At 38.7% G+C, this 27,733-nt stretch overlaps 1 protein-coding gene across 2 annotated transcripts in view; it reads left to right on the top strand.

Annotated features, from left to right (window-relative positions):
- The first annotated feature begins 10,806 nt into the window (after window positions 1-10,806).
- The window catches only part of Meiob (meiosis specific with OB-fold), a 36,792-nt gene continuing 19,865 nt past the window's right edge, over window positions 10,807-27,733 (top strand). Inside the window, exons 1-9 of one of the 2 annotated variants that reach the window (XM_021251330.2) lie at window positions 10,807-10,991; window positions 15,184-15,260; window positions 17,242-17,299; window positions 20,107-20,229; window positions 21,750-21,822; window positions 23,806-24,001; window positions 25,232-25,332; window positions 26,126-26,178; window positions 26,261-26,356. In XM_021251330.2, coding sequence (XP_021106989.1) covers window positions 15,192-15,260; window positions 17,242-17,299; window positions 20,107-20,229; window positions 21,750-21,822; window positions 23,806-24,001; window positions 25,232-25,332; window positions 26,126-26,178; window positions 26,261-26,356 — 769 coding nt within the window. In that variant the 5' untranslated portion in view covers window positions 10,807-10,991; window positions 15,184-15,191. Of the gene's footprint in view, window positions 10,992-15,183; window positions 15,261-17,241; window positions 17,300-20,106; window positions 20,239-21,749; window positions 21,823-23,805; window positions 24,002-25,231; window positions 25,333-26,125; window positions 26,179-26,260; window positions 26,357-27,733 lie in introns of both variants that reach the window. The other variant, XM_004873681.3, reaches the window with a different exon arrangement.

Genomic DNA, 27,733 nt, shown 5'->3' with positions numbered 1-27,733 from the left:
CATATTTTGTTATACATGATTGCTATGTGTCTGTAAAGATAATGAATGCTGGAAATTTAAACACAAAGCAAAATGTGTTATACATGGGTACCTTTTTTCTCCTCCATAAACAAGTATTTTAAGTGTGGCATGGAAATTTCTGGCAATACTCTCTAGAAAATTTGAGTTTTCTGATGCCAAAAGACTCACAGTTGTATAGCTCATAGGTTCAACAGGAATGATGAAGACATTTGAGGTTCACTTTAAAAAGTACACAACAGCTTTATTGAAATATAATTCACCCTTTAAAATTATGTAATGGAGTGGTTGTTAGTGTATTCACTGTGAAACCATCACCACTGTCTAGTTCCAGAACATTTTCATCACTCCCAAAAGAAATTCCACACCCAAATTAAGTTCAACCTCCAGTCTCCACTTCAGTCATCCCCCTCCAGCTCGAGGCAACCAATGATCTATTTTTTGTCTCTGGGTTTGCCTATTCTGGACATTTCCTATAAATGCAGTCATATAATATGTGATCTTTCTGCGCCTGGTTTCTCTCACTGAGTGTAGTTTCCAAGGTTCAGTGTGTCAGAGCATTGTTCCTTTTAGGACTGAATAATATTCTGTTGTGTGGATGGACTGCATTTTGTTTTTCTTTCCATCAGTTTAGGGACATCTGAGTTGTTTCCACTTTTTGGTTATTGAGAATTATGGACACCTATGGACAAGTTTCTGTGTGGACGTAGGTTTTTGGTTGTCTTGGCGAGAGATATCTAAGAGTAGAATGGCTGGCCTTCAGGTAACTAACCCCATATGTGACAGTGTGAGGAGCCACCAGCTCTGTTTTCCACAGGATTGTAGCCCTTTATACCCCATCACCAGTATACAAGGGCTCCAATTTATCCACATTTTCACAGCACTTTTTATGTCTTTTTTTTTATTGCAGCCTTCCTTATTGTGTGACACAGCAGGTCTTTTTAGCTCATCTGATCTGAATTACTCCACATCTTTTGGACTAATGTCCCCCTCCATTCCCCACTTCCAGCCCTTCCTATAATGCTCACTGATAATTTTAATTACCTCATACAGCCCTATTTCCCCTACCAGTCTCTGATTCCCCAGCCAGTTTAAAAGCATTCCTCTCAGGACTCCCCTTCATATTGTAGCACCAAGTTGAAATATTCATTCCATGCTTATATTTTCATGTCTTCTACCTCATTTAAGCAAGTCAATCTTGAATTTTAAGCATATGCTGAGAAGCATATTTCTATAAAGAATATATAGCATTCAGCATATTGATAATTATTTATTCAAAGCTTTTTTGTTTTATTTTTGTTTTGTGGTACTGTGGATTGAACCTAGGGCCTTCACACTGAACTACATCCCTAGCCCATTTTAAAATTTTCAGACAAGCTCTCACTAAATCACTAAATTTCCCAAGCTGGGTTTGAACTTGCAATCTTCCTGCTTCAGCCTCCCAGAGTCCTGGGATTACAGGCATGAACCTCCCAGCCTGACAGTAAAACTTGTTTTGAAGATGCTGTTTACAGTGTTCCTTAATTCTCTGTGCAAGGAACAATGTGATGAATTCCTCTGTTTATCCTAGGAGAAAATAACAAGAGCTGTCCCTTCATTAGATTTGCATGTCCTCTTTGTTGAATGACAAAAGCTATGTAATACAATCTCTTTTCCTTTGTGGTTCAGCAAAACCACCCCATTCAGCTCATCTTGAAAATTGGAAACATTTACTCTGTTTGCATAAGGTACCTCTTCCGTTGCTTTCCTAGTCATTATATTGTTTAACTTGTGAGACTTGTGTAAGTTTTCTAGGACTGCCAATAAAAAATTATCTTAACAAGGCCAGAGATTTAGCTCAGTGGTACCACACCTACCTGGCAAGTGCAAGGTCCTGAGTTAGATTCCTGGTACAAGGGGAAAAAATTATCATAACCTGGGAGGCCTAAAACAACAGAAATTTATTCCCTCATAGTTATGGGAGGCTGGAAGTCCAAAACATCCATGTCAGCAGGGGTGCTTTCTGGAGACTTTGAGGATGAACCTGTCCCATGCCTCTGTCCAAGCCTCTGGTGGCTGTCAGCATTCCTTGGCTTTTCTCTTATCTTCACAGTCCTCCCTCCCTGTATGTCTCTCTGTCTCTTTTCCTCTTCTTCTAAGGAAACCTGTTATTATTATGGCCACCTTCATCCAGCATGTCCTTATCCTAACTCAATTACATCTGTAAAGACCCTATTTCCAAAAAGGTCACTTTCTGAGGTTCCGGGTAGACATGAATTTTTGGGACACCATTCAACTTAATATACTACCTCAGATCATTTTTGAAGTAGGTGAGTATAAATGCTAAATAATGACAAGAAGGTGAGTATAATCCTAAATTAAAAGATATTCATTGGGGGACCGGGGATTTAGCTCAGTGATGCTGCTGCCTGCCTCACAAGTGCAAGGTCCTGAGTTTGATCCTTGGTGCCAAAAAAAAAAAAGAGATATTTATCAGGCCTTACTAACCAGTTGAATAATCAGAGACATTCATGTTTTTATGTGTGTGGGGTTATAGAAGAAAGAAAAATTGCCAAGAACTTTCTTGTTTTATTTTAAACTTTTTTTTGTTTTGTTTGTTTTTAGTACTGGCAATTGAAAGCAGGGCCTTCACACTGAGCTATATCTCCAGCCCTTTTTATTTTTTATTTTGAGACAAGTCCTCACGAAATTGCCCAGAGTGAGGTCTAACTTTGGATGGTCTTGCCTCAGTTTCCCAAAGTACTGGGATTACAGGCATAAGCCACCATGCCCAGCTAAAACTTTGGCTTTTTTTTTTAAACAAATAATTGAAAAAGTAATTAAGACCAAAAGAAGGAGAAGGAGAAGAAATGTGACTTTAAAAGTGTCAGAAAACTGCATGCCTGTAGTCCTAACTCTTGGGAGGCTGAAACAGGCTGATTATGAGTTCAGGGGCTACACAGCAAGACACTGTCTGAAAAGAAAAAAAAAGTGTCAGAAAACCCACAGAAGCAAAAGTATTCCTTGGGTGGAACTTGGTCACACCTATAGAATACTGCTCATTCTATAGGACATACCTATAGAATGCTTCCTGGGAGCCTTGCTGGCATCTCCACCTGGACATTAATAAGGAGGGCAGAAGCATAAATGAACCCCCAGGGATGCAGCGGAATCTCTAGAAGTTGTGGGTTGGATGGCCACTGTCCGGAATGGCTGTCAAAAGAATGTGGCCTTTTGTATTTTCTTATTCATTACTTCACAGTTCACAATACACTGACCATAGAGCCCTGCTTATTAACACTTAACAGGTCATGTCAAGGTTCTGGAGAAGGGGCTGGGGATTTAGCTCAGTGGTTCCACCACCTGCCTCATTCAAGGACCCGAGTTTGATCCCCGGTACCAAAAAAAAAGGTTCTGGAGAAGTTAAGTAACCCTGGTGAATTCATAAGCGCATTAAATGAAAGGCTAGAACTAGACACAAGTTCTACAACACAGACTACTGATCTCCCCGTCAGAGTACAGGGTGAGCCAAATACACCCTGAGAAATATAACACCCTTTCTCCCCTTGGCAGCTCTGCCATTTAGTGACATTTATTGAATGATTCACCCAGCTAATACCAGGTAGGCACAAGGTACAGTACCATACTCGGAATGGGGAATTCTGAGATGAATAGGCTCCCCAGGAGATTCTGTTATGAAGGACATATAAGCACATATAATATATCTATCATCTTTTCCCACAGTGTGTTTACTATTGTACTCATCTTCCCACTGGATCTGTTCAAACCTTTTATTTGACAGATAAGGAAAATGAGATTCAGGCTTGAGTGACACAGCTAATTAGCAGCAGATTTTTTTTTTTGGTACCATTGATTGAACTCAGGACCTTGCACTTGGGTGGCAGACAGTGGCACAAAATAAAAGCTGAGATTTTGACCAGACAGCCTGATTTTTAGTTTCTACAATGTATACTAGCTCCCCTCAAACCCCCAAACCCTATTTATTTTTCTCATTTCAGATAACTGTCCAGCAAAACTGCTAAGGTAAGAGAACCATGATTAATGCACATTTAAATTAAGCACATTGAGAAATATCTGTTGTCCTTTTCTCAGAGTGATAATTTAAAAGCTCAAAATAAGTCTTTTGTGCTCATGAACAATATAGATAGGTTATCAGGCTCTGAGCAAATTCCCAAACATGTAAATAAGCCTAAAAAAGAATAAAGCCTAAGAGGGCCGGGGATTTAGCTCAGTGGTTCCACTGCCTGCTTCGCAAGCGCAAGGTCCCGAGTTTGATCCCTAGTCCAAAAAAAAAGCCTGAGATTTGGACCCAGAGGGAAAGGATAGCACTGCACATAGAAGTCTTTGCTTTTCCCAGGCACAAGTATTCTTCTCCTTGAAGTAATCTAGTACCCTCAGATCACCAAACTGGGCAGCAGCTATCATTTAAAGTGGAGTAGTGGCTTTATGCCAAATGGCTCTTAAGAATGTTTTCTAGAAGTACATATGAAGTAAAAAGTACCAACCATTTGGACAGTGAAGTGGAGAGAAAGTGGAAACGAAGACATTGCTACCATAGGGTCAGCAGCTATTAAATATCTTTTAAAATATGTGTATATTTGCAGTGTGGGAAAGTCACTACTACACATAAACTCATTATATATATAAAGAAGTCTTAGGAAGGGCTGGGCATTGTGGCTCATGGTAGAGAGCTTATTTAGCATGTGTGAGACACAGGATTCATCCCCAGCATCATACACACACAGACATGCACACACACACACAATCTCAGGAAAATGGTAGAAAGAGGGTTAAACTTTTAACTGAGTCCAAATGGTAGAAAGTGCTGTGCATAGGACTGTCACAGTGAGCAACCTCGGGAGGTGTGAAGGATGAAAATGATTACCCAGAGGTAAGACTTAGACCGACAGGCCCAGAGGGCCTATTTCTCAACAGAGAGTGCCCAGCCATCAGGGAGACTCTGGGAGTGAGTAGAAAAAGGCCACCAAACAGAGAACTCTCTGACTTTTATTTAGAATATCAGTGTAAGAGAAAAGAGCAGGAGAAAAGCAGTTTGGGCAAGGAGCTGTCTCAAGGCTAGGCAGTTTTTCTTGAGGAAAGGGGAAGGGCAATGGTCAGACACAGTACACTTTACTAAGCTAAACTTTTGTTGCTTAACCATTCAGTGTGCTTTTGCCCCATAGTTTAATCATTTGCTCCTCATAGAACCTGTGTGTTTTTTGCTCCACAGTTTAATTTTTTTTCAGTTTAATTATTTACTTCTCACAGAGCCTATGCGCTTTTTGGCTGCAGTTTATTTGTGTGCTTTTGTCCCACATTTTAACCATTCACTCCTCATAGATCCTATCTGCTTTTGTCTCCCAGTTTAATCATTCATTCCTAGCCAAGTCCTCCACACAGAACTAAGGAATTGTTACTTCAGTCCAAGGGTCTGCAAACTATGGCTTCACAGGGCAAATCTGGACCCTTGCCTGCTTTGGCAATAAAGTTTTATTGGAATATAGCTGCCCTGATTTGTTCAGATATGGCAGTAGCTGCTTTTTGCATTACAAGGGTACAGTAGGGTTGTGGCTACAGAGATTGTATGGCCTGCAAATTCCTTTCCTTATTGAAAGATTTTTTTTCACTGTATACAGTATTGAAGGATTTCCTTGGGAGGAGTGTTGTCTTGGAGAGACCACGAGAAGCTTGATGTGGTGGGCTTGATTGGCAGGAGAGTGTGGAATGGCTGGAAAAGAGAAGATAAAAGTCCTTGTTGCCTGCTACTGTAGCCATCCAACCTAATGCCACCAGCATCTATATGAAGGTGATGGCAGTAGTTATGGAGAGACAGGAGAGAGGCCAAAGAAAAATAGAATCTGATGTCTGAGGAGATACAAACGGAAAACAACAGAGGATTCAAGGCTACCTCTGAGGTTGTGACTTTGAGGTTCTAGATATATGTGGGACAGCAGGGCTGGTTTGGAGTAAACCCAGGAGCTAAGTGTTAGACATACTGAGCTTGGAGACACAATGCTGAATCTGGACAGCAGTGGCTGGTGACATGCAGTGGGAGGCAGAAGGGTCAAGGCCATTGTGAATGGTAGTAGAGGTGGTGGAAGCATGTTGCCATAATTTAGTTTTAATTTTAAAAATTATATATGCTTAATATGAATGATGATAAACCTGGCCCTTGAGTATCAGAGGCCAATCAATCTTCTGATCTGCCTAGAAAGGAGGGCGACAAGGGCTAAAGAAAGAAAGATAATAGAGACATAACTTCATAATACATGGGGGACTAGGAGGTCAGTGTTTCAGAGTGGGCAAAGATAAAGACACTCTGAGGTAGCTACTATTTATTGGGTACACACAATAATCGGAGGGAGGATTGGGTGACTTAGAGGGCAGCAGTAATCCTAGGTCAACGAGGATCTTAGGTTGATGAGATCTTATGTTGATGAGGACAGTGAGATGGGCAAAGCATTCTTATGATAGTAGGTGGGATGAGATAGCAGGCTAATAAGGAATTTGTCTTTCCCCCAGATGAAATCTTTCTCTTTTTTTATTATTACTGGATTCTCAAAAAACCAGAATATCTTCAGCTGATGTAATCTTGTCCTAGAGTGTCACAGTATTGTGAGACCATTGAGGCCTCAACTTGTGAAGGGAGGCAAAGTGGAATCGTTTCCACATGCCATAGCCAGCTCTCGGTCAAGGAGACTAGGTCTTAGACAGCCCTAATCATAATTTAATTATGAAATTATTTTTCCCCAAAAATTATATAGAATGGCTCTCAACATTTGAAAGCCCTTCAAAGAGATGGTCTGTGCTCCCTGTTGTCTCAAGAGTAATTTTCCAGGGGGTCAGGCTGGAGTGCCAGATTCCTGTCCAAAGATTAGTCATGGGATTTAGTGGCTAGGGCTTTTTCTCCAGCTGTTCCTCCCTCTGCACGTTCTTTCAGGAACAGGAGCATCAGGCCTGTTCAGGCAAAAGCAGCCTGCACCAGTACTTAGCAGTTCCTTAGCATGGTCCTTGGACACTGAGTTATTTTAAGCCAGGCTCACTGCTCCATTTCAGCCTTCTGGTCTCACTTCCTAGCTCCATACAAATCCTTCCATACTGTGCCCAGTAAAATGCCAGCCTCAGCCAGGGATTTAGCTCAGTGGTGCCATGCCTGCCTCACAGGCAAAGGTCCTGAGTTCGCTCCCTGGTACAAAAAAACAAAACAAAACAAAAAAACAACCTCAGCCTCTGTGTTCCTCCTCTCCATTATTTTACTTGTCAGAAAAAAACTCAAGTTCTTTTTTGCTAGCACCACATGAACTTGGGAAAAAGATGCTTCCCACAGAACCCCAAAAGCCCAACTCAGGAGTCTGCACGGATTCTGTGGAATTTTCCAGAATGTTCCTGGGTCCTCAGTCCTCAGGCTGCTCAAGTTGCTTCTGCCTTATTTCTGACAAACTCTCTTCCTTCCAGAGCTTCTTCAGACCTCCATGAATCCACTACCCCCCAAATGCCCTTTTCACTTTCTTCTATTTCTTCTACTTACTCACTTCAATAGGTCTTAAATTACTTCATTTTCCCCCTAGACCTGATCTCCATACCCAGTTCTTCCAACCCATCTCACAGTTATCTGGCTCCTCTTCTCTTTTTTTTTTTCTTTCAGGTACTGGGGATTGAACCCAGGGCCTCATGTATTCTAGGCAAGGGCTCTATCATTGAGCTGTATCCTCAGCCCTTTTTTTTTTGGTACTGGGGATCAAACTTGGGTCCTTGCGCTTGTGGGAAAGGTGGCAGAACCACTGAGCTAAGTCCCTGGCCCAAGATTCATCTGTTTTCCTACAAATTACTTGAATTCGTCCTTTTTATGGCTGAGTAATACTCTGTTGTGTGTATATGTTACATTTTTTTTATTTATTTTCTGTTGATGGGCACCTGGGATGTTTCCATAGTTTAGCTATTGTGAATTGTGCTGCTATAAACACGAATATGCATGTATCTGTATAGAATGATGTCTTTTAACTCCTTTGGGAAAATATGCAAGAGAGGTATAGCTGGGTTAGACAGAACTTCGATTTTTAGTTTTTTGAGAAATGTCCATACTGATTTTCATAGTGGTTATACTAGTTTACATTCCCACTAACAATGTTGAAGGGTCTTTTTTTCCTACATCCTTGCTAGCATTTTTTTTTTTTCAGTACTGGAGATCAAATTCAGAACCTTGTGTTTGCCAGGCAGGTGCCAGTGCCACTGAGCTACATCCCCAGCCCTTTTGTGTTCTTGATAGCTATTCTGACTGGGGTAAGATGGAATCTCATTGTTGTTTTTATTTGCATTTCCCTAATGGCTAAAGATGTTAAATATTTTTTTTCATGTACTTATTGGCCATTTGTACTTCTTCTGTTGAGAAGTGTCTATTAATTTAATTTGCCCATTTTTGATTGGGTTATTTGGTTTTTGGAGTCCTTTTTTTTTTTAGTTCTTTATATATTCTAGGTATTAGTCCTCTGTCAGAAGAGTAGTTGACAAAGTTTGTTTCCCATTCTGTAGGTTGTCTCTTCATTCTGTTAATTATTTCCTTTGGTGTGCAGAAGTTTTTAAAAAAATTTAATATAATCCTATTTGTTAATTCTTGGTATTATTTTTTTGTGCTACTGGAATTCTGTTCAGGAAGTCGTTGCCTGCCAGACCTTTTTTAAAATTGAATTTTAAGGTTGGAATGGTTTTTTTTTTTTGTAGTACCAGGAATCAAACTTGGGACCTTGCCCTTGCAAGGCAGGCAGCAGAGCCAATGAGCTAAATCCCCAGCCCTTACATTGAATTTTAAGGCAGGGTATCACTAAGTGGTCCAGGTTGAGTTAGAACTTGCCATCTTCCAGTCTCAGCCTTCTGAATGGCTAGGATTACAGTGTGCACCTTAGTGCCTGGATATTCTCTAGACAAACTTTTGCAAAGATTTTCCAAAAAATCTATAAGGGTTAGCATACCTACAATCTACTTAAAGGTTGGTTAGTTCCTGGAAGGAGTGAGGAGTGGGGAGTGAGACTAATTATGCCAGAAATTGAACCATTAGCGTTTCAGCTCCTGGGAGGAATATCATAGTCACAGAATCAATGTTAGAAGACTTATTTTTGTAATTACAACACCAAATTAATGGAAGATTGTCTTGTAACTCACTATAATAATTGTTTTTCCTACCTATTAGTATATGTAAAATTTATTGTAAATATTTTTCCTGGTCACTTCTTTGTGACACAGTCCTGTCAGACATGGTCTGACAGCTTCTAGATGCTCTAGGAAGGTGACAATGGAGCCACCCACCACTCCATACCAGACATATAAGCTATTTCAGCAATGACCTCTGCTCACTCACCCTTGACTTTTACATCAAGTGTCAAGAGCTGAGCATTCCTATTTTGGGCTTGTATTTTATTTATTTACTTATTCATTTTTGGTACCAAGGATCAAACTCGGGTCCTTGAGCTTTCGAGGCAGGCGGCAGAACCACTGAGCTAAATCCCTGGCCCTTGGGCTTGTATTTTAAAGCATCAAGTCTATGAGATGCTCATGGTGTACTAGAGAGGCTGATTCTCCCTGCTTAACCTCATCCAGCTTTCAGCAAAAATTAATTTATTAAACTATGAAAAAATACAAACAAAAATGTGAAATCTTATTCCCCCACTGAGATTCAAGTACTCCTTTCCTTTCAAATCGACATAAAATGTCAGTTCATTCTTTTAGAAAGATCAAAATATGTTCTTTTTTAAAAATTTTACTTTATTGGTACATTTTAGGTATACAATATAATGACATTCATCATTGGAAATTTGCACCTTTACATAGTCTCTCTTGGTTCATATTTTTCCCCCTTCCCCTGCCCTCCCTTCAACCCCTCCATCCCTCCCTATTTACAAAGACTTTGTTTCCATTTTTTCATTTTCTCATATTAATTCCATTCCCTTCTTTCCTTTCCCCTACCCCTCCAACTTCCCCTTCTCTTTTGTCCCTTTGCTTCCTATTTCACATGATCTATTATACCTTTTAGTCCTTATTTACATTTTCAGTTTCTCACACTAGAGAAACTATTTGGTATTTACACATGTGTGTCCTATTTATTTCACTTAAGGGTACTGCCTCAATGTGCATCCATTTAGCAATAAATGTCTCTAATTTCTCGTTTTTTATGGCTGAGTAGTACTCCATTTTATTAAAAAAAAACAACACATTTTCTTTATCCAGTCTCCAGTTGATGGGCACTTGGGCTGTTTCCAAGCTTTAGCTATTACAAACTGTGCTGCTATGAACATGGGTGCACATATATCACTGTGGTATGATTCTTTTAATTCTTTGGGGAAGATCCCCAGCAGGGGAATAGCGGGGTCAAATGGGACTTCCAGTCCTAGTTCTTTGAGGTATCTCCATACTAATTTCCACAGTGGTTGCACCAGTCTACACTCCCACCAGCAGTGGAGCAGTGTTCCTTTCCCCACAGCCCCGCCAGCATTTGTTATTGCGTAGAGAGATTCTTCCCCCGTTTCCTCAATGCTTTCCCAGTGGGTCATCCCGCAAATCCAGTCGAGACAGGTGACCGCAATGGATGCCTGCTCGCGTCCTATTCAACCTGCGGGTCCTCTGCTGCAAACGAACTGCTCACGGGGATCCAGTAACTCCCACTCCTGGCCGGCCCCTCGGCCCTCTAGTCAGTAGACGCGCTCTGGCTCCCCGGGGAAAGACTACAGTAAACTTACCCTGGGGGCGGGGCCAGGACATTGTGGGCGTGGTCAGCGAGGGACTGGGCGTGTTGAGCGCTCGGTGGCCGAGGAGCTCCGGGCCGGGCCCCTAGTCTGCACGCGGCTGGGCGTGGCCTCGTACTAACGGTCTCGTGCCGAAGTCGAGTGGGCTCTGGGTCACCATCCAGGTGCTCTGTGGAGAAGCCGCGGAAAGCTAGCGACTCCAGTGCCGGCCAGAAGAGCAGCCAGCCGGGCTAGCATCTCGTGAGCAACGGCACGGGCCTCACTTCATTTCTTAGGGCTGGGGTTTCAGGCTGCCGCGTGCGCTGTGGGAAGCCGGGTCGGGGCTCGTGCCTGGCAGGACCCTCAGGGTTCACGGGCTAGAGCGCGGCTGTGGGCCTCTAGGGTTCCCGCCAGTAATGTCCCCCCTCAATCTTCCACCCATCAGTCCTCCCCCAGATTCCCCACCCTGGGAACTTCACCCCTCCTGTCAGGTCCGCCGGAGGTTTCTCACCTCAGGTTTTCCCCACAGGGCCCCCTCGAGTTCCGGCCTTCAAGGCCTCCTCTCAGTGCTTGGTCCCTCAGGTCCCTTCTCTTATATCTCTCCTCAGGTCCCTGCTTCCAGTTGCCCCCCTCAGGTCAGATCTGTGCATGTCAGGTCCCAGCAGTAGGGCTAACCCTACTGGCCACAGGCGGTTTGGGATTTTGGGAAGAGACCCTGCTGTGGAGCTCTGGAGGCCGTTTGAAGGGGCAAGAGAGACAGCCAGACTTAAAATCCAGAACCCGAGGGTAGACCCAGGGTACATACAGAACCTGTTGAATATAGTCATGAAGAGCATGTGTGTCATGTATACCACGTTGTGTCAAAATAGCTTCCTTACCAAATACTTTTTCAGTTTGCATTAGGCTCCCTCTTAGTGTTGTACCCTCTGAGTTTTGAGTAATACGTCATGTCATGCCAGTAAACTGCCACTACAGGATCCTACAGACCAGTCTCACTGCCCTAGAAACAGCTCCCTTTCCTTTCTAATACCTATCCTACCCTCTGACAACACTGATCTTTTTACTCTTTCCAGAATTTTGCTTTTTCCAGAATGTTATGCAACTGTAGCCATCAAAATACAATGTTAAAACACTGAATGAACAAGCAGGGAGCCTTGCATATCACTACAGAGATTAAAACAAAATATTTTAGATCCTTGTGTTAGAATTTCTCAGCCCTGGACTGGTCAGTTACTAGTGTAAATGTATGAGGAGAGTATAAAATAAGGAACTTTTGGAAATATTTGTATGCAAGCCATACATTTTTCTTTTCTTTTTTAAAAAAGCAGTGTTGGGCCAGGGATTTAGCTCAGTGGTTTCGCTGCCTGCTGTGCAAGCTCAAGGACCTAAATTCAATCCCTGGTACCAAAAAATAAAATAAAATAAAAATTTAAAAAATTTAAAAAGCAGTGTTAGAAAATTTGAAACTACTTTGAAAAGTTACTAACACACTTTCTTCTGTCTCCACACTGGAGAATTCTCCAGATGATGGCCAGTCAACCAACTTACTAATTGACACCTCAGGGTATTTGGAAGTTAGCTAGAATTTCATAGTACAAAACTGGCCCAAGTTCCCAAGGAAGCAGCAGGAGGAGCAAAACTATTCCCCTCTGTAAAAGAAAATGACTAATTTTATTAAAGTTTGTTACAAAATTTGTGGTTTATCATGGAAGTTTGGAGAGATTTTCCCTATAGTGAAATGACCACGTAGAAAAGACTTCCTAGGGCCAGGGATTTAGCTCAGTGGTTTTGCCGCCTGCTGCGCAAGGACAAGGACCCGAGTTCAATCCCTGGTACCAAAAAAAAGACTTCCTAGTAATACCCTAGTCCAACATCAATCTTTAAATAAAATAGCTGGCCATGGTGACATACATCTGTAATCCCAGCACTTGGGAGGCTGAGGCAGGAGAATCACGGCAGGGTCTCATCCCAAAAACCTAAACCACAGTGGCCAGTAGGGTTAGCCCTACTGCTAGGACCTGACATGCACAGATCTGACCTGAAGGGGGTGACCCAAAGGTCAGCCTGAAGTACAGAGCAAAACTCTGCCTTTAAAAAAAAAAAATTTAAATAATGTAGAAAATTTGCCCAAAAGAGCAAGATATAGGCCACATCTGTTCCCATAATTTAGATGTTTGATTTAAATGTAATATTAGGTATTAACTAAAATTCTTATTTATTAATAAAGCCAATTATAGCGCTATTATCCCTAAGTTACAAGTTAGATTGTTTATAGACAAATATTAATCAGCTACTATGTGTGAAGCACTGAACTACCTAGTCACGATGGAAAACAACAGAGAATGAGATAAGACAGGGCCTTATCTTCCTTTGCCAACCTTCTAAAGAGGGAGAAAGTTCATAAGCAACAACCAGAAATTGAGACTACTGGGGTTGAGCAGGATAGTTGAGGTGATTATAAAAAGGTTTCTTCTAGAGACCTAAGAATGCAGAGGACTCTGTACTGGGAAGATTGGAAGGTAGCATGGGGGATGATGTGGATGGGTGGCTCAAAGAAGTGGGAATTGTATTGAATGCAAAAACTGCTACACTACACTGGATAATATTAAAAAGTAATGCTAGGGCCAGGGGTTTAGCTCAGTGGTGCTGCTGAAAGTGCAAGGTCCCGAGTTTGATCCTTGGTACAAAAAAAAAAAAAAAAGCTATCATTTATTGAGAGCCTGTGAACATCCAGACAACTTGTGCACACAATTTAAAATTCTCACTGCATGTAGTATTATCCACATTTTCAGGATGAGGAAATTAAGTTCAGTAATCTTAAAATATGTAACTAGAAACTAGTGGTGCTGAAATTCAAAATCATATTTAACTCCCTGAATTCAGGCTTCCTGAATTGCGATGTCAGGGAACACTTTCTTGAACTGAAGCCTGTGGGTGAGGGCATACCCAGGTTTACAGAGGCTATGTTTTACAAAAAGCAAAATCAAGTCAGACTGTTAGTTTGGTTTAACTTACAATTTTTTTGCTATAGTAAACCTTTTATAGTGATGATATTTATGGACAAGTCACCATTCATTTATTTGATGTGGGTGTTTTCTTTTCTTCTTTTTTTTTTCTGGTACTGGGGATCGAACTCAGGACTTTGCGCTTGTGAGGCAGGTGTGGTACCACTGAGCTAAATCACTGGCTTGTTTATGTGTATTTTCTATGTACTAGGTAGCATTGAAATACACACATGGGAGGGCACAGTAGTGTATTCCTGCAGTTCCAGCACTCAGGGATGTTGTGGGAAAATCCCTTGAGCCCAGGAATTGGAGACCTGCCTGGGCAACTTATCAAGACACCAGCCCTCCAACCACCCCCCTAAACCACACACATAAAAATATGTAAGACATTACCTTTATCTTCATGAGGGCAGCATCTAAAGATGTCTTTAAAATTACTACCTTTCCCTCCCCACAATGTAACCAAATTTATGATTTGAGGTGTTTACAGTATAGTTGTGCTTTATTTTTTATTTAGGCTCGATGCCAATGAATATGTAAATTTTAAAATGTCCCACTGAATCATCTCTCATCTGAAACTCTAAATTTATATAATATTAAAAATTTATTAAATTTTACATAATTTTAAAAAATGAAAAATTGAGCTGGACATTGTGGCATACTCCTGTAATCCCAGCATTTGGGAGACTGACGCAGGAGGATCACTGTGAGTTTGAGGCCAGCCTGAGCTACACAGTGAGACCCTGTCTCAAAAAAGAAAGAAAGAAAAATGGAAACTTAACTATGTCATTCACTTTGGGTTTTGTTTTTGTTTTTTGAGATGAGGTCATATCAGATTAACCTAGGACTCCCACTTCAGCATCTGGATTTCCTAGGGCTAAGCATGAGTGAGCCACCTCACTGAGCTTTAGTTAATGTCATTCAAAATAATAAAAGGACACTTTTTTTTTTGCTACTGGGGATCTAACTCAGGTCCTTGAGCTTGCAAGGCAGGCATGGTGCCACTGAGCTAAATCCCTGGGTTTTTTTTGAGGCACAGTCTCACGATGCAGTTTAGGTTGGCCTTGAACTCACTATGTAGCTCAGGCTAGCCTCGAACTCATGGTGATCCTCCTGCCTCAGCTTCCAAAGTTCTGGGACTACAGCCATGAGCCAGCATGCTCAGCAATAAAAGAACACTTTAGGCTGGGGGATTTAGCTCAGTGGTTTCACCGCCTACTGTGCAAGCACAAGGACCCGAATTCGATCCCCGGTACCAAAAATAAATAAATAAAAGGACATTTTAAACATGTTTCTTATAGAGCTAAATCTATATTAATTTATGTTTCACTATTATAATGAATAATTTTTCAAAGAATGAGTAAAATATTCTTTCTTAGTATTTTTTAAATTTTTAATAGTTTCAGATTTTTAATTTATACATCTAAATTTTATTTTCTAAAATATAGCTATAATAATGGCAAACTCCTTTGCATCAAAGGCCTTCACTGCACTTTCAGATCTGCATCCAAATATGGCTAATCTGGTAGGTTTCAATGATGTAGTAGTTTGATTATTTGCTAATGAAACTATTTTGTAACATTAAATAAACATTATGGATTCATTGAACACGTACTTGTGTCATTGACAGGTATATGGACACTCATTGCTTTAGTATAATTGTTAGATACTAAGTACCCCTAAACTTCTTTGTATCTATAGCAACTAAATGTAAATTAATCTTTCTTTTGTCTGTAGAGTAGGAGACATGATTGTAGGTATGATAGTGATTGTTCAATATGATCAAAAGGTATTTTGCATTATTTTAATATTTAATAAAGTGACAAATGTGATAAATGCTCAAATTTAGCTCAGTAAAACCATTTTCATTCAGCAGTAGCAAATCCTTAATCAAATTATCAAAGTTGTTGTCTTAAATACTTGTCATTATTCTGCTTTTATCATTTTTTGGGGGAGGAGTTGTGGAAGAATGATTTCTAATGTATGGAAACCGTTATTTATTTAAAAGAAACCTGAGTAGAACCATAAGATGCAGCACTTACTGAAAGGAATTACCACATTCTTCTCCTTTCCCAGTCCCTCAGCTATCTGGCTTTTGCAAAACAGATTTCTTAAAATGATACAAGTTTACATGTAACTTCAGTAATTTCCAATTCAATCTTTATTAATGTTAAAAAGTAGTTATTCCTATTACAGTTTTTCTTAAAAAATAAACTATTAATTGCCTCTTCAATTAGAAAGTTTTACTTGGGCCGGGGATTTAGCTCAGTGGTTCCACAGCCTGCTGTACAAACGCAAGGACCCAAGTTCGCCCCCCGGTACCAAAAAAACAAAAAAAAAATTCTGAGAGTTTTTAGCGCAAGGTCCTGAGTTTGATCCCCGGTACCAAAAAAAAGAAGAGTCATAGAAAGTTTTACTCAACATTTCCTTCAGTTGAGTTTATCCAACAAAATTCACTGGATGTGCAGGTATGTGGAATTTAAGAAATAATGACAATGTGTCTAAACACAATAATACTAGGTAATAATTCAGCTAGAATGTGATAGTCTTAAAAGCTTGACTCCATTTAAAATGTCACAGGTTACTGCAAAGTTAAAATCAGTTGCTAAAATTGGTAATAATATAAATTTGTTTTTCCTTTCTGAAAAAGATAATTTTTAATTTTAAAAAACTTTTTTTTGAGACAAGACCTATGTAACCCAGGCTAACCTTGAGCTTGTGATCCTCCTGCCTCAGCCTCCCAAGTGGTGGGGTTACATTATTTTTATCTCTTAAAGCACATTTTTTTTTTTTTTTGGTACTGGGGATTGAACTCAGGTCCTTGCACTTTCTTAAAGCACATTTTTAAGATTTTATTTTTCTTTGTTAATCATTCAAGAGAACATTAAAAGTTCTAAGGAGGGCCAGGGATTTAGCTCAGTGGTTCCGCTGCCTGGCCCAAAAGCGCAAGGACCTGAGTTTGATCCCCGCTACCAAAAAAAAAGTTCTAAGGACATTTTAATATCTTGAAGGATTAAGATCCAGGACCTTAGAATTTAGATTTATTAGCAACAATATATGTTTTATTACAGTCTAATTTATAGTACTATCTAGCATGTTTGGATTAAGAAGTTAAGCAATTTTATATTAGAAACCCAAGTAAAAGCAAACCTTGAAGACCATGGCAAATTAAATTGCATTATGCATATACTTAGGGTGAATTTAGTAAAGACTGATAGCATAGGGCAGTTATTATGCTCCATCTAATGATTGAAAATAAAGTAGAAACATACTAAGTATTAAATGATTATATTTGCAATAGTGGTTAACTGTTTTACTACTTTGTACTATTCCTTGTGGAATTGAACATTTATGAAGTTCTTTTATATGTTTGAAATAAATACATTTCAATGGTTCCTAGTAAAAAATGTTTGTTAGACCCAGTAAAATATAACAACACCATGAAATTAAATTTACCATCTACATCTGTGTTTAATACTGGTCTTCTATACTCTTTTGTTTTTCAGAAAATAATTGGTGTAGTTATTGGGAAAACAGATGTCAAAGGCTTTCCAGACAGAAAAAGCTGAGTTTTGTTTAACCCTGCTTCGTATCATCAACTGTGGCTTATGACTACAATGAAGTATATTTAACTGATTAAGTTCTCCATGCCTATTTAATTCCTTAAGGGCAATGGCCATTTCCTCTATTGTTCTCAATTCAAGGCCATATGTGTGAGAACAGGTCACAATTTTAGTGATTTTGTGTTATGTTTTTTAAACATACCGGATTTTGGTATACAATGCCCCAAATAGTTAAAATATGCTGAGTTTATTACTTTGTCTCAAGAAGAGTTTATTTAGCATCTCTACTTGTGTAAAGGCAAAATAGAAATTGTAATCTCATATCTTTAGGTACAATAGTGTCTAAGAGTATGAACTTGGGGCTAGATGACTGGCTTCATTTACTTGCAAGGTGATCTATGATCACTCTTATGTATACAGTACCTGTGAAATGGGGATACATAAAACTGATGTGAGAAGCAAATGAGTTCATATGAGTAAGGGTTAGCATTATGTGTGACCCATAGTAAGAACTCCAGGTTACCTATCACTTTCAGCCTAAGAGATGACAAATACATAAATGTCAAACAAGACAGAAAGTGATAGGATGAAGATTTTTTGAGCAGGGAAGTGTAGAGAAGTGCCTGAAGGAGAGAAAAGTATGGCATCAGTATCTACATATTTACTCAAATAACCAGACAAAGTGTTGAAAAAAAATCATCTTTCATGTGTGGAGAAAATAGTTAACTTTGGCCTTAGTGGTTTTTTATGAAGTTATTTGACCTGTGCAAGAGAACAATGAAAAAACAATGGAAAAATAATCCAAGACTAAAATTTAGATTTTAAAATCAAATCACTTTTGCTGGGTATAGTGGTACATACCTGTAATCCCAGCATTGAGGAGGCCAAGGCAGCAGGATTACTGCAAGTTGGAAGCCATCCTGAACTACATAGCAAGACTTGTTTCAAAAAGAAAAATCAAATCATTTTTAAACTTTTGTGGTTTATATGAAAGATAAAATATGGGAATGCCAAAACTAGCAATTTATTACTATTGCTTTAAAAGTATCAGTGTTTTTATTAAAAGTTAGCATATAGTTCCAATGTATAACTTAAGTGAATCAGAACTCTAGCTAGCCAATAGTTTTGGCAAAAAAAGACATTAATTTTACTAAAATCATCTGAGTAATTGTGGTTCTTTTAGTTTGACTCACAGTGTAGTGATAGTTACCTTTATTTTTGTTTTGTTTTATATTGATGTGTCATTTTTATTTTTGAGGTTATATAACAAGTTAACATTGGGGCCAGGGATTTAGCTCAGTGGTTCCACTGCCTGCCTCGCAAGTGCAAGAACCCGAGTTCGATCCCCGGTACCCAAAAACAAAAAACAAGTTAACATCTTATTCTCATACATGTTCATGTATGTGCTTTATTTTTTCATAATTAGACCAGCATTACCATTTGAAGAGTTTGAGAAAAATCTTTATATCTTACTGTTTACTAAGATCTAGAAGGTATAATTTCAAATATATGAATTATGAAAAAAGTATTAAAATATATGCTAAAATTATAATAGTGAAATACAATTTTTCACCATTCAGATTGTTTGAAGGGAAAGAGAGGATACTTCAATATTGTTTGGCTTCTTTTTATATTGATAGTACTTTTTTGGGGGAAGGTATGCTTACTGACTTTTAAAAACACTGTACAGGGCTGGGGATTTAGCTCAGTGGTTTTGCTGCCTGCTACACAAGTGCAATGACCTGAGTTCGATCCCTGGTACCAAAAAAAGAGGAAAAACACTGCACAAATAACTATTTTTTCATGAAAAATTCAGTCTGTAGAAAATATATAGTTTGTTTTTTTGTTTTTGTTTTGGTACTGGGGATCGAACTCAGGACCTTTCATTTGTGAGGCAGGTGGTGGCAACACTGAGATAAATCCCCAGCGAAAAACTATAGTTAATAAGCAAAATTTCTTTTTCAACCTACCCTTCCCACTCTAGTCCTCTCCGCAAAGGTAGACATTAATCCCTGTTCAAGATATATTGGTATGTACGTTAAGTTGTATTACTTTTTTTGTTGTTGGTACCAGGGATCAAACTCGGGACCTTGTACTTGTGAGGCAGTTAGCGAAACCACTGAGCTAAATCCGCGGCCCACTTTTTGCTTTGTTTTGAGACAAGGTTTTGCTTTGTAATCCAGGTTGGCCGTGAACTCATGATCATCCTGTGTGGTGTCATTACAAGTGTGCGTCACCACTGTATTTTTTAATTACCAAAAACAATAAATTTTCATTTTGGACAAAAATGTACTTGCTGACCCCTAGTGGTGATTACTTAGTAGTACACAATTTGTTTTGAAATAGCTAGACCTGAATTTTGATTTAGGTTAAGACAATAAAAGTAACAGAAGGGCCGGAGATTTAGCTCAGTGGTTTCGCCGCCTGCTGCAAGTGCAAGGGCCTGAGTTCGATCCTTGGTACCAAAAAAAAAGTAACAGAAAAATAGAGTATCTAAGCTTATAACTGGACAGTTGAAGTCTACATGTCATTTCCTTTCAAATACACAGATAACTGGAGAAAGGAGCAAAGGGACCAGCAGTGAGGTGAACTAACTGCACTGGCGGTTTGTTATCATTTCACTTTCAGATTCATGAAAGCATAACTTACAGAATGTACACCTAAAATAACACTTTCTACCAGGTGTTGAAGTATTTTTTTTATTATTTTAATACTATCAACTGATCATTTGATTAAACATATAATCATTTGTTCAAAGTCAAAATAAAACTTTTCATTTAGAAAATAAAAGGATTGGTTTTCCCTTAGACATTGGATCAGAAAGATACACTTTCAGTTTCACTATTCGTGATTCACCAGCCTATTTTGTAAATGTAACATCCTGGGGCAACGAAGATTACATCAAGTCACTTTCTGGCAGCTTTAGGATTGGTGAGTGTGGTAAGTTAGCACTGATCCTTAAACTGTTTTTATTACTGTACTGTTTGTGGCAACTACACTGAGGGAGTCACAAAGAAATAAGACACACTTTATAATTCTCTGGAGCCTTATCAGAAAAACATCAAGGTGTTAAGAGCAAGAGATTGCATGTTGCAAGTTATTCAGCATGTTACTTGAAGAATATAAACAGGATAAGACATTTTCTGGGAATTAAACATTTGTACTGGGCTACATCCCCAGTCCCCCTCCCTTTATTATTTATTTTATTTTATTTTATTTTACTTTTTGGTATCAGGGATTGAACTCAGGACCTCGTGGTTGCGAGGCAGGTAGCAGAACCACTGAACTAAATCCCCAGCCCTTTTCCTTTTATTTTATTTATTTATTTATTTATTGGTACGGGGATTGAACTCAGGATCTTGCGCTTATTTATTTTTTATTTTGAGACAGCATCTCACTAAGTTGTCAAGTTACCCAGGCTGGGCACAAACTAGCAATCCTAGAGTGCAAGGATTACAGGTACACTTCACCATACCTAGTTCCTTAATGTAATTTTTAAGGAACTTTCTTTTAGTTAAAATACCAAATTTTTTGCATCTTTTTCTCACACCAGAATCTCTCTGACAGTACAAAATAAAAGGACTTTTAGCCAGGTATGGTTGTATATGCCTGTAATCCCAGCATTCAGGAAGCTGAGACAGAAGGATCGCTGTGAGTTGAAGGCTACCCTTGGCTACATAGCGAGATCCTATCTGAAAACAAAAAACAAGGACTTTGAAAGCATAGATCTGGATTCAAATTTCAGCCCCAACATGTATTTATATTATATGAACCAGCAACCCTTTAGGTTATTCTGAATGCTTAATGAGGTAGGATGTGTAGTATAAAGTATAAAACTTAGTCATTGGGTAGATGACAGCTCTAAACAAAACAAACAGGAAAGCACATATATTAGCTCTCCTTTATGGTAGAGAAAGTTGGAAAGAGTACTACAGGTAATGAACCACTCTTCTCCAATACTGTAGAGTTAAGCAACCATGTCATTTATTTGGTACCTAACCATTATATTGCTTTGTATTATTAATTTTCAGGGATATATATAGTATCTCTCTAATAAGGTTTTAAACATGTAGACTATGAAGGCAGAAAACTTTGCAAACTTTCTAGGGCCCAGGGCAGTAGTGGAGGTCAGTTAGTTTTATTGAAGAGAATACTATATGCAAATCAAATGCTGAGTGCAACTAAATTGCTAAAATAATATAAATATGAATCATGTGTTGAGATTTAAACATGAAGTATTGGAAATGTCATCTGGGGTCAAATTGATGGCTGCATCCTAGGAGGTCAATTCTCATATGATGTGCCTGTGAAGGATTTATGACACCAGCTTAGCAGTGTTAGGTTCATTGTTTGTACGCTTGTTTTTTGTTTTTGTATGAGGGATCAAACTCTGTACACTTGTTTTTCATTAATCCTCTTATGATGCCATCATACTTTGCCCTCTGTTTTAGTGATAATTGAAAATCCCCTGATCCAAAGAAAGGAAATAGAAAGAGAAGAAAAGTTCAGCCCTGCAACTCCTAGGTAAATATCTCTCTAGCACAAAGTCCAACAACTTTTGTGCTAGAAGGATCATTACTAATAACTTTGGATCAGATTAACAGTGCTTACTAAAGAGGCTCTACTTCAATTTGAAAATTTGGAGTTTAATTTCCTCTTAACAATATTTATTTTGAGATAAACAAGATGATTTATGAGATAATTTTCTTTGACATGGAGTAACATGAAAAAGTAGCTGTATTTAGTATAGCCTTCCCCTGATACCAGTGGAGGACTGGTTCCAGAACCTCTGCCGGTAACAAAATCCACATGCTCAAGTCCCTTTCATGAACACCCTGGAGTCATTCTAAACTAAGAACTCTTGTACTTTCTATTCCCTCTGCAGAAAACATTTTTCTCTCATCTGTTTGAATACTTGTTACTTCTTATTGTCAGTCTCTCAGCTTAACTGCTACCTTCTTTGACTCTCCCATTTACTCAGTCTTTAGGAGTCTTTCTAGTTAGTCACTAGGACTTGGGATCCTCATGCTAATAGTATCACAATTCAGGCCATTGTTTGAGATTATTTGACTAATTGTTCTTGTGACTCCCCTCACACATGTGAACTTCATAAGAGCAGAGGTCTTGTATATCTTTTTCATGTTGTTTTCCTCTGCCTAAGATCTGATATGTAACAGCTTCTCGGTAAATATTTATGGAATAAATGAATGGATGGAAGGAGAGAGGAAAGAACATTCTTGACAGAAGAAATAAACACAAAACCTAACATTTTCAGTTATTATCAAGTTGAGCCACATGAAATTGCTGATGTTAAACTTTTTTGCATCCAAAAATGTTGATTTCATATTCATAACTGGAATACAGGCCAAGTGCAAGGACCAGCAGGAAGAGAATCTTGCAGGAGCAGGAGAAGCAGAGACATTTGCAGACAGCATTGCCTGTCATCCAAGTTCATTCCTTCTTAATGGATAGCCACAGAAGGTCTTTGAGCTGGGAAATAATATTTTCATATTTGTGATTTAGGAAGATCACTTCAGATGCCTGTAGAGGATGGATTGTAGGGGAAAGTTAGTTAGGAGACCAAGGTGGTAGTTTGGGAGAGAAATGATGAGGTGGATAACCAAGGTAGGAAGAAAAAAGAAGAGGGCTAAGTTAGAGAACTGTGAAAGCTAGACACCATGATGTGCACCTGTAGTCCCGGCTACCCAGGAAGTTGAGGCAGAAGATTGAGCTCAGGAGTCTAAGATCAGCATCAAAAAAAAAAAAAAAAAAAATTGCTGTGAAGGATGCCCCATGGAACACTTGGTTATTGATTGCATGTAAGGAGAAGAGCACCTCAATTCAAATGTATTATAAAAATTCTGTATCTACTCCATTCATAGCAGAATTGAAATAAGTAAGACATTGTCCTTGACCTTAGGCAGAGCAGTTAGGGTCATAAGAGAGAGAAATAACAGGTTCTTGGATTTTTATAACCCCCTAAAGTTTTAGAGTCCTCTTTTTTGTGGTAGTGGGTATTGAACCCTAGTCCTTTGCACTGAACTATATCCTCAGCTACCATTTCCCTTTAGTTTTTTAAATTTTGAAACAGGGTCCTGCTAAGTTGCTCAGGCTGAGCTGGAACTTGCAATCCTATTTGCCTCAGCCTCCCAGAATTCTGGGATTACAGGCATGCACCACTGTGCCCAATTTAGTGCTATATATCCCTTTATACCCCTATTTTATAGAAAAGGAAACTGAAGCTCAGAATTTTGGACAACACAGGCACAAATTGATCCCCAAAACACTTTCTTAATTGGCAGTATATTTCTTTGAAGAAATAAAGACTGAGATGAAAAGCAAGTACATTTTAGACAAAAATATTTTGCAACATTATTCAATGTTTCTAAAAGTAAAAGCATAAATTTCTTAAGATAGCCTAAATTACAACAAAAAAATAGGACTGTGAACTGGAAGTATTTTTCTATTAAGTCATTTGATACTTTTTAATGTATTTTTTCTATTTAGCAACTGTAAACTATTGCTCAGTGAGAATCATTCAATGGTAAAAGTTTGTTCCAGTTATGAAGTAGACACCAAGTTACTTTCTTTGAAACATTTACCTGTTAAAGAGTCTCGTGATTATTATTCATTGGGCGACATTGTTGCAAATGGACACAGTCTTGATGGGAGCTTCCTTAATATCCTTGCGGCTGTGAGATCGGTAAGTTAAAACACCAACAAAGCCAACTATAGTTTGGCAAGGGAGTCTCTTGTCAGCTACTTTGTTTGGAATGTAGTGGTCAGGATCAGTTTGGGTGATTTTTGCTAGTAAGATAAGTAGTGATTTGGGCTAAGAAAAAACACTTCTTATTAAAGGGAAAGTAGCATTTTACCTATAAATGAGTAACAATTGGAATGATAAATGTAATGTATACCATTTTTTACTTGTAAATGATCCACTGTTTGAGAACTTTTGAGACTTGAGTTAAACAAAAATGCGTATAGAAAAAATATGCATATAGAAAGGACAAGTGTATTGACTTGAAAAGCCAAGATGTTCCCTGAAGAGGGGTAGTTGAATAAGCCCAGGAATCAGCTCTCTGCCTGTGTTTTCAAGGTTACCCAGAGATGAGGAAGGAGAGAGAACACCAGTGTGCTGCTATAGGGGCTGGTGTGGCACATACTGCTAAGAAGCATGTAGGACAGCACCCCACAGGCCCAGGAATGTATTACCTTCTGTGGCGCCAGAATCCATCTTGGTTATTGCAGCAAGTTCTGAGTTCTGTAGATATGACAGACTAAGTCACTGTGCAAAAATCTACAGAATCTCAAAAGTAAAGTTTTAGCCTAGCATGGTGGTGCATGTCTGTAAGCACAGCACTCTGGGAGACTGAAGCCATCATAAGCTCAAGCCCAGCCTAGGCAATTTAGTGACATAGTGAGACCTTATCTCAAAGTAAAACAATAAAATTTTTTTAAATGTCTGGGAGGGCAAGGGATTTAGCTCAGTGATGCCAGCGCCTGCCCCCAAGCACAAGATCCCAAGTTTAATCCCCAGTACAAAAAAAAAAGGCTGAGAGTATGGCTCCATGCCAGGGTCTGTGCTAAGCCATAGGGATGTACAGTTGAAAGTTCACTCCCTACCCTCAAAGGGTCCACATAGGCACCCTCAGGAGGCCTGCCATGGAGCATTTGTTTTGGCATGTTGAAGACATACAGTCTTAACTTTAAGCATATATCTCTCTTCAAAGTGTAATTACCACTTCAGCTAAATATACCTAATTCAATCAGAAGGCTCCTTAAGATAATCAACATTATGTTACTGTTCCTTGCAATTTTAATATTTTCAATTTGATGTGTAAAAGGTAAATATTTGAATATTTCTATCAATAAACATTTAAGGACCTGTACCTACACAAGTAAAAAATAGTGATTTCTTTCTATTTCTAAGGTTGGAGAACCAAAATACTTTATAACTTCAGACCAAAGAAAAGGCCAGAGATGTGAAGTTAAACTTTATGATGAAACAGAGTCTTCTTTTGCAATGACATGGTAACTTCCTACATATGTTCTAAAGTGATACCCTGCTGTTTATCACCAAAACAGAACATTTTAATTTTATCAAATAGACAGCAAATTTCATATTAAGAGAGGAATAATAATAGGAGATAAGACATGAAAAAATAAACCTCTCAGGAATGTTGAATTCTTATGGCTGCCATCTTAAAATGAGATCTTTGGATGATACAGAGTTATTTAGATGGACTCCACTGTGACCACTTTTATTATATTCTATTTTATAACAAATGGTGTTTTATTAGGTCCCAAGTATAAGGAATAAGCCAGACTTTCTGCACTTCTTTAGAAGTACCCTAGAGTGGGATGGGGCAAAAAGTGGAAGTTGCACCCTGAAGTACTGTAGAATACAACAAGGAACTATTAGACTTCTGGTGTCTGGGTACCTAGGGAGACTGATCTGAAAAGTGCCTTCCTCTCATCAAGTCCCTTGAGAAATTAATCTATTTTGGGGGTCCTACTTTAATGGACTGAAAATTTTAAAGCCTTTAGACTTTCAGTCACTCTATTTCAGCTAGCTGGGAGTATCTAAGAGCTGGGAAAACAAAAGAATTGGTAGAGCAGAGAGTTGTTAGAGATGAGTGAGTGTGTGTGTGTTGAAAGGATGATTTAACACATAGAAGCAAATATCCCTAATTTCTATCCACCTGAATTGTTAACCTCAGCCACTGAGGCAGAGTTGTTTTTTTTTTCTTTTGTGGTAAACAATGTGTCACTATCATTTTTCTAAGGTACTTATTTTATGTCACTTCTTTTTAAACAAATGCAGTTGGGATAATGAATTCATTCTACTTGCACAGAGCTGGATGCCACAAGAGACAGGTATCATAATTTTATAATTGGGTTAAATATTTGTCATTTTTATGTTCTCATGTAATAATTTTAAATTTTTTTCCCCAAACAGTGATATTTGCCTCAGATGTAAGAATAAATTTTGACAAATTTCGGAACTGCATGACAGCCACTGTAATCTCAAAAACTATTATTACAACTAATCCAGGTAAAAAACTTTCCAAGGTTTTCATCCATTTGGAAATGATCATGAACATATTCCAATATTTATGCAATATTTTATGAATGAAAATGTGGCTTTAATTTTAATTGGTAAGGGGAAAATTGCTTTATATGACTTTTTTAAAACTCAGAATGAAGCCAGCTCTGGTGGTTCATGCCTGTTATCCCAGCATTCTGGAGGCTGAGGCAATAGGATGACAAATGAGAGCAATTTAGTGGCTTAGCAAAATGACCTGTCTTAAAATTAAAAAAAATAAGGCCAGGGATTTAGCTCAGTGGCACCATACCTACGTTGCAAGTGCAAGGTCCTGAGTTTGATCCCCAGTACTAAAAAATAATAATAATAAATTTTTAAATAAAATAAAATAAGGGCTAGGAAATATAGGTCAGGGCAGAGACCCAGGATTCAATCCCCAATACCACACACACAAACAAAAATAAGTTCAGTTTCACCACATTGAAATAACATTTACTACTAGGACACTGAAAAATATATGAATATACTGTATCATTGAATCATTGGTTTATAACAAACACCCAAAAGATCCTTGAAGTGGTTGCTAAAGGAGTCATAGTTTACTGCAGCGTGAGTCAGAGGTGTTGAACCTGGGGAGTCAGAGAGTTAGCCCTGTGAGTGTGCTCAGGGAGCTTCACAGTGCAGACATAGGGACCAGCCCAGGACTGCCAAGGAGTGCAGAATTACCAGAAATGGCCTACCACTCAAGAAGCTGAGGCAAGAGGATTGCAAGTTGAAGAACAGCTTAAGCTCCATAGTGAGACCATTTCAAAAAAGGAATAATCCAAGCTCAAGAAGATATAAATATAGCAGTATGTCTTTTTTTTTTTGGTACCAAGAATTGAACTCAGGGCCTCACGTTTGCCAGGTAGGCACTGTGTTGCTGAGCTACATCCCCAGACTAACAGTGTATCATTTTAAACATAAACTTACTTTATTGGTTTATAACAAAGTGTCACCAATGACCGAGAATTATAAAGCAATTTTATGTTTTTAACTAAACCATTATCAGATCTTTAAAAAGATATAAAGTATGAGATAACTGTGAGATAGTATATAACATAATGGCTTTGTTTTGTCTGAGCTCACCAAGTCTTACAAATCTATCCCATGAATGTTGTCTCCTTGGAAGCAGTACCATGGCAGGTGATGCCACCATATTGATTTGTTCTTCTCTGGACTCTCCTTTCCTGAGCATGTGCTGAGTGATATCTGGGGTCCAACAACAAAGCAGATGAATTCCTCCACCCTCATGGAGCTCATATTCCAGCAGGGGAAGACAGATCCATAAATTATGAATTTTGGAGGAAAGGAGGAGCAGTATTAGAATCCAGAAGGCAGTGCACT

The sequence above is a fragment of the Heterocephalus glaber genome, unplaced genomic scaffold (genome assembly GCF_053883595.1).
Source record: "Heterocephalus glaber isolate CG9 unplaced genomic scaffold, H.glaber_assembly_v1.0 deba00001781, whole genome shotgun sequence".
NCBI classification, from domain to species: domain Eukaryota; kingdom Metazoa; phylum Chordata; class Mammalia; order Rodentia; family Bathyergidae; genus Heterocephalus; species Heterocephalus glaber.
The sequence above is the reverse complement of the archived record's forward strand: the minus strand, read 5'-3'. Positions and strand labels throughout refer to the sequence as shown.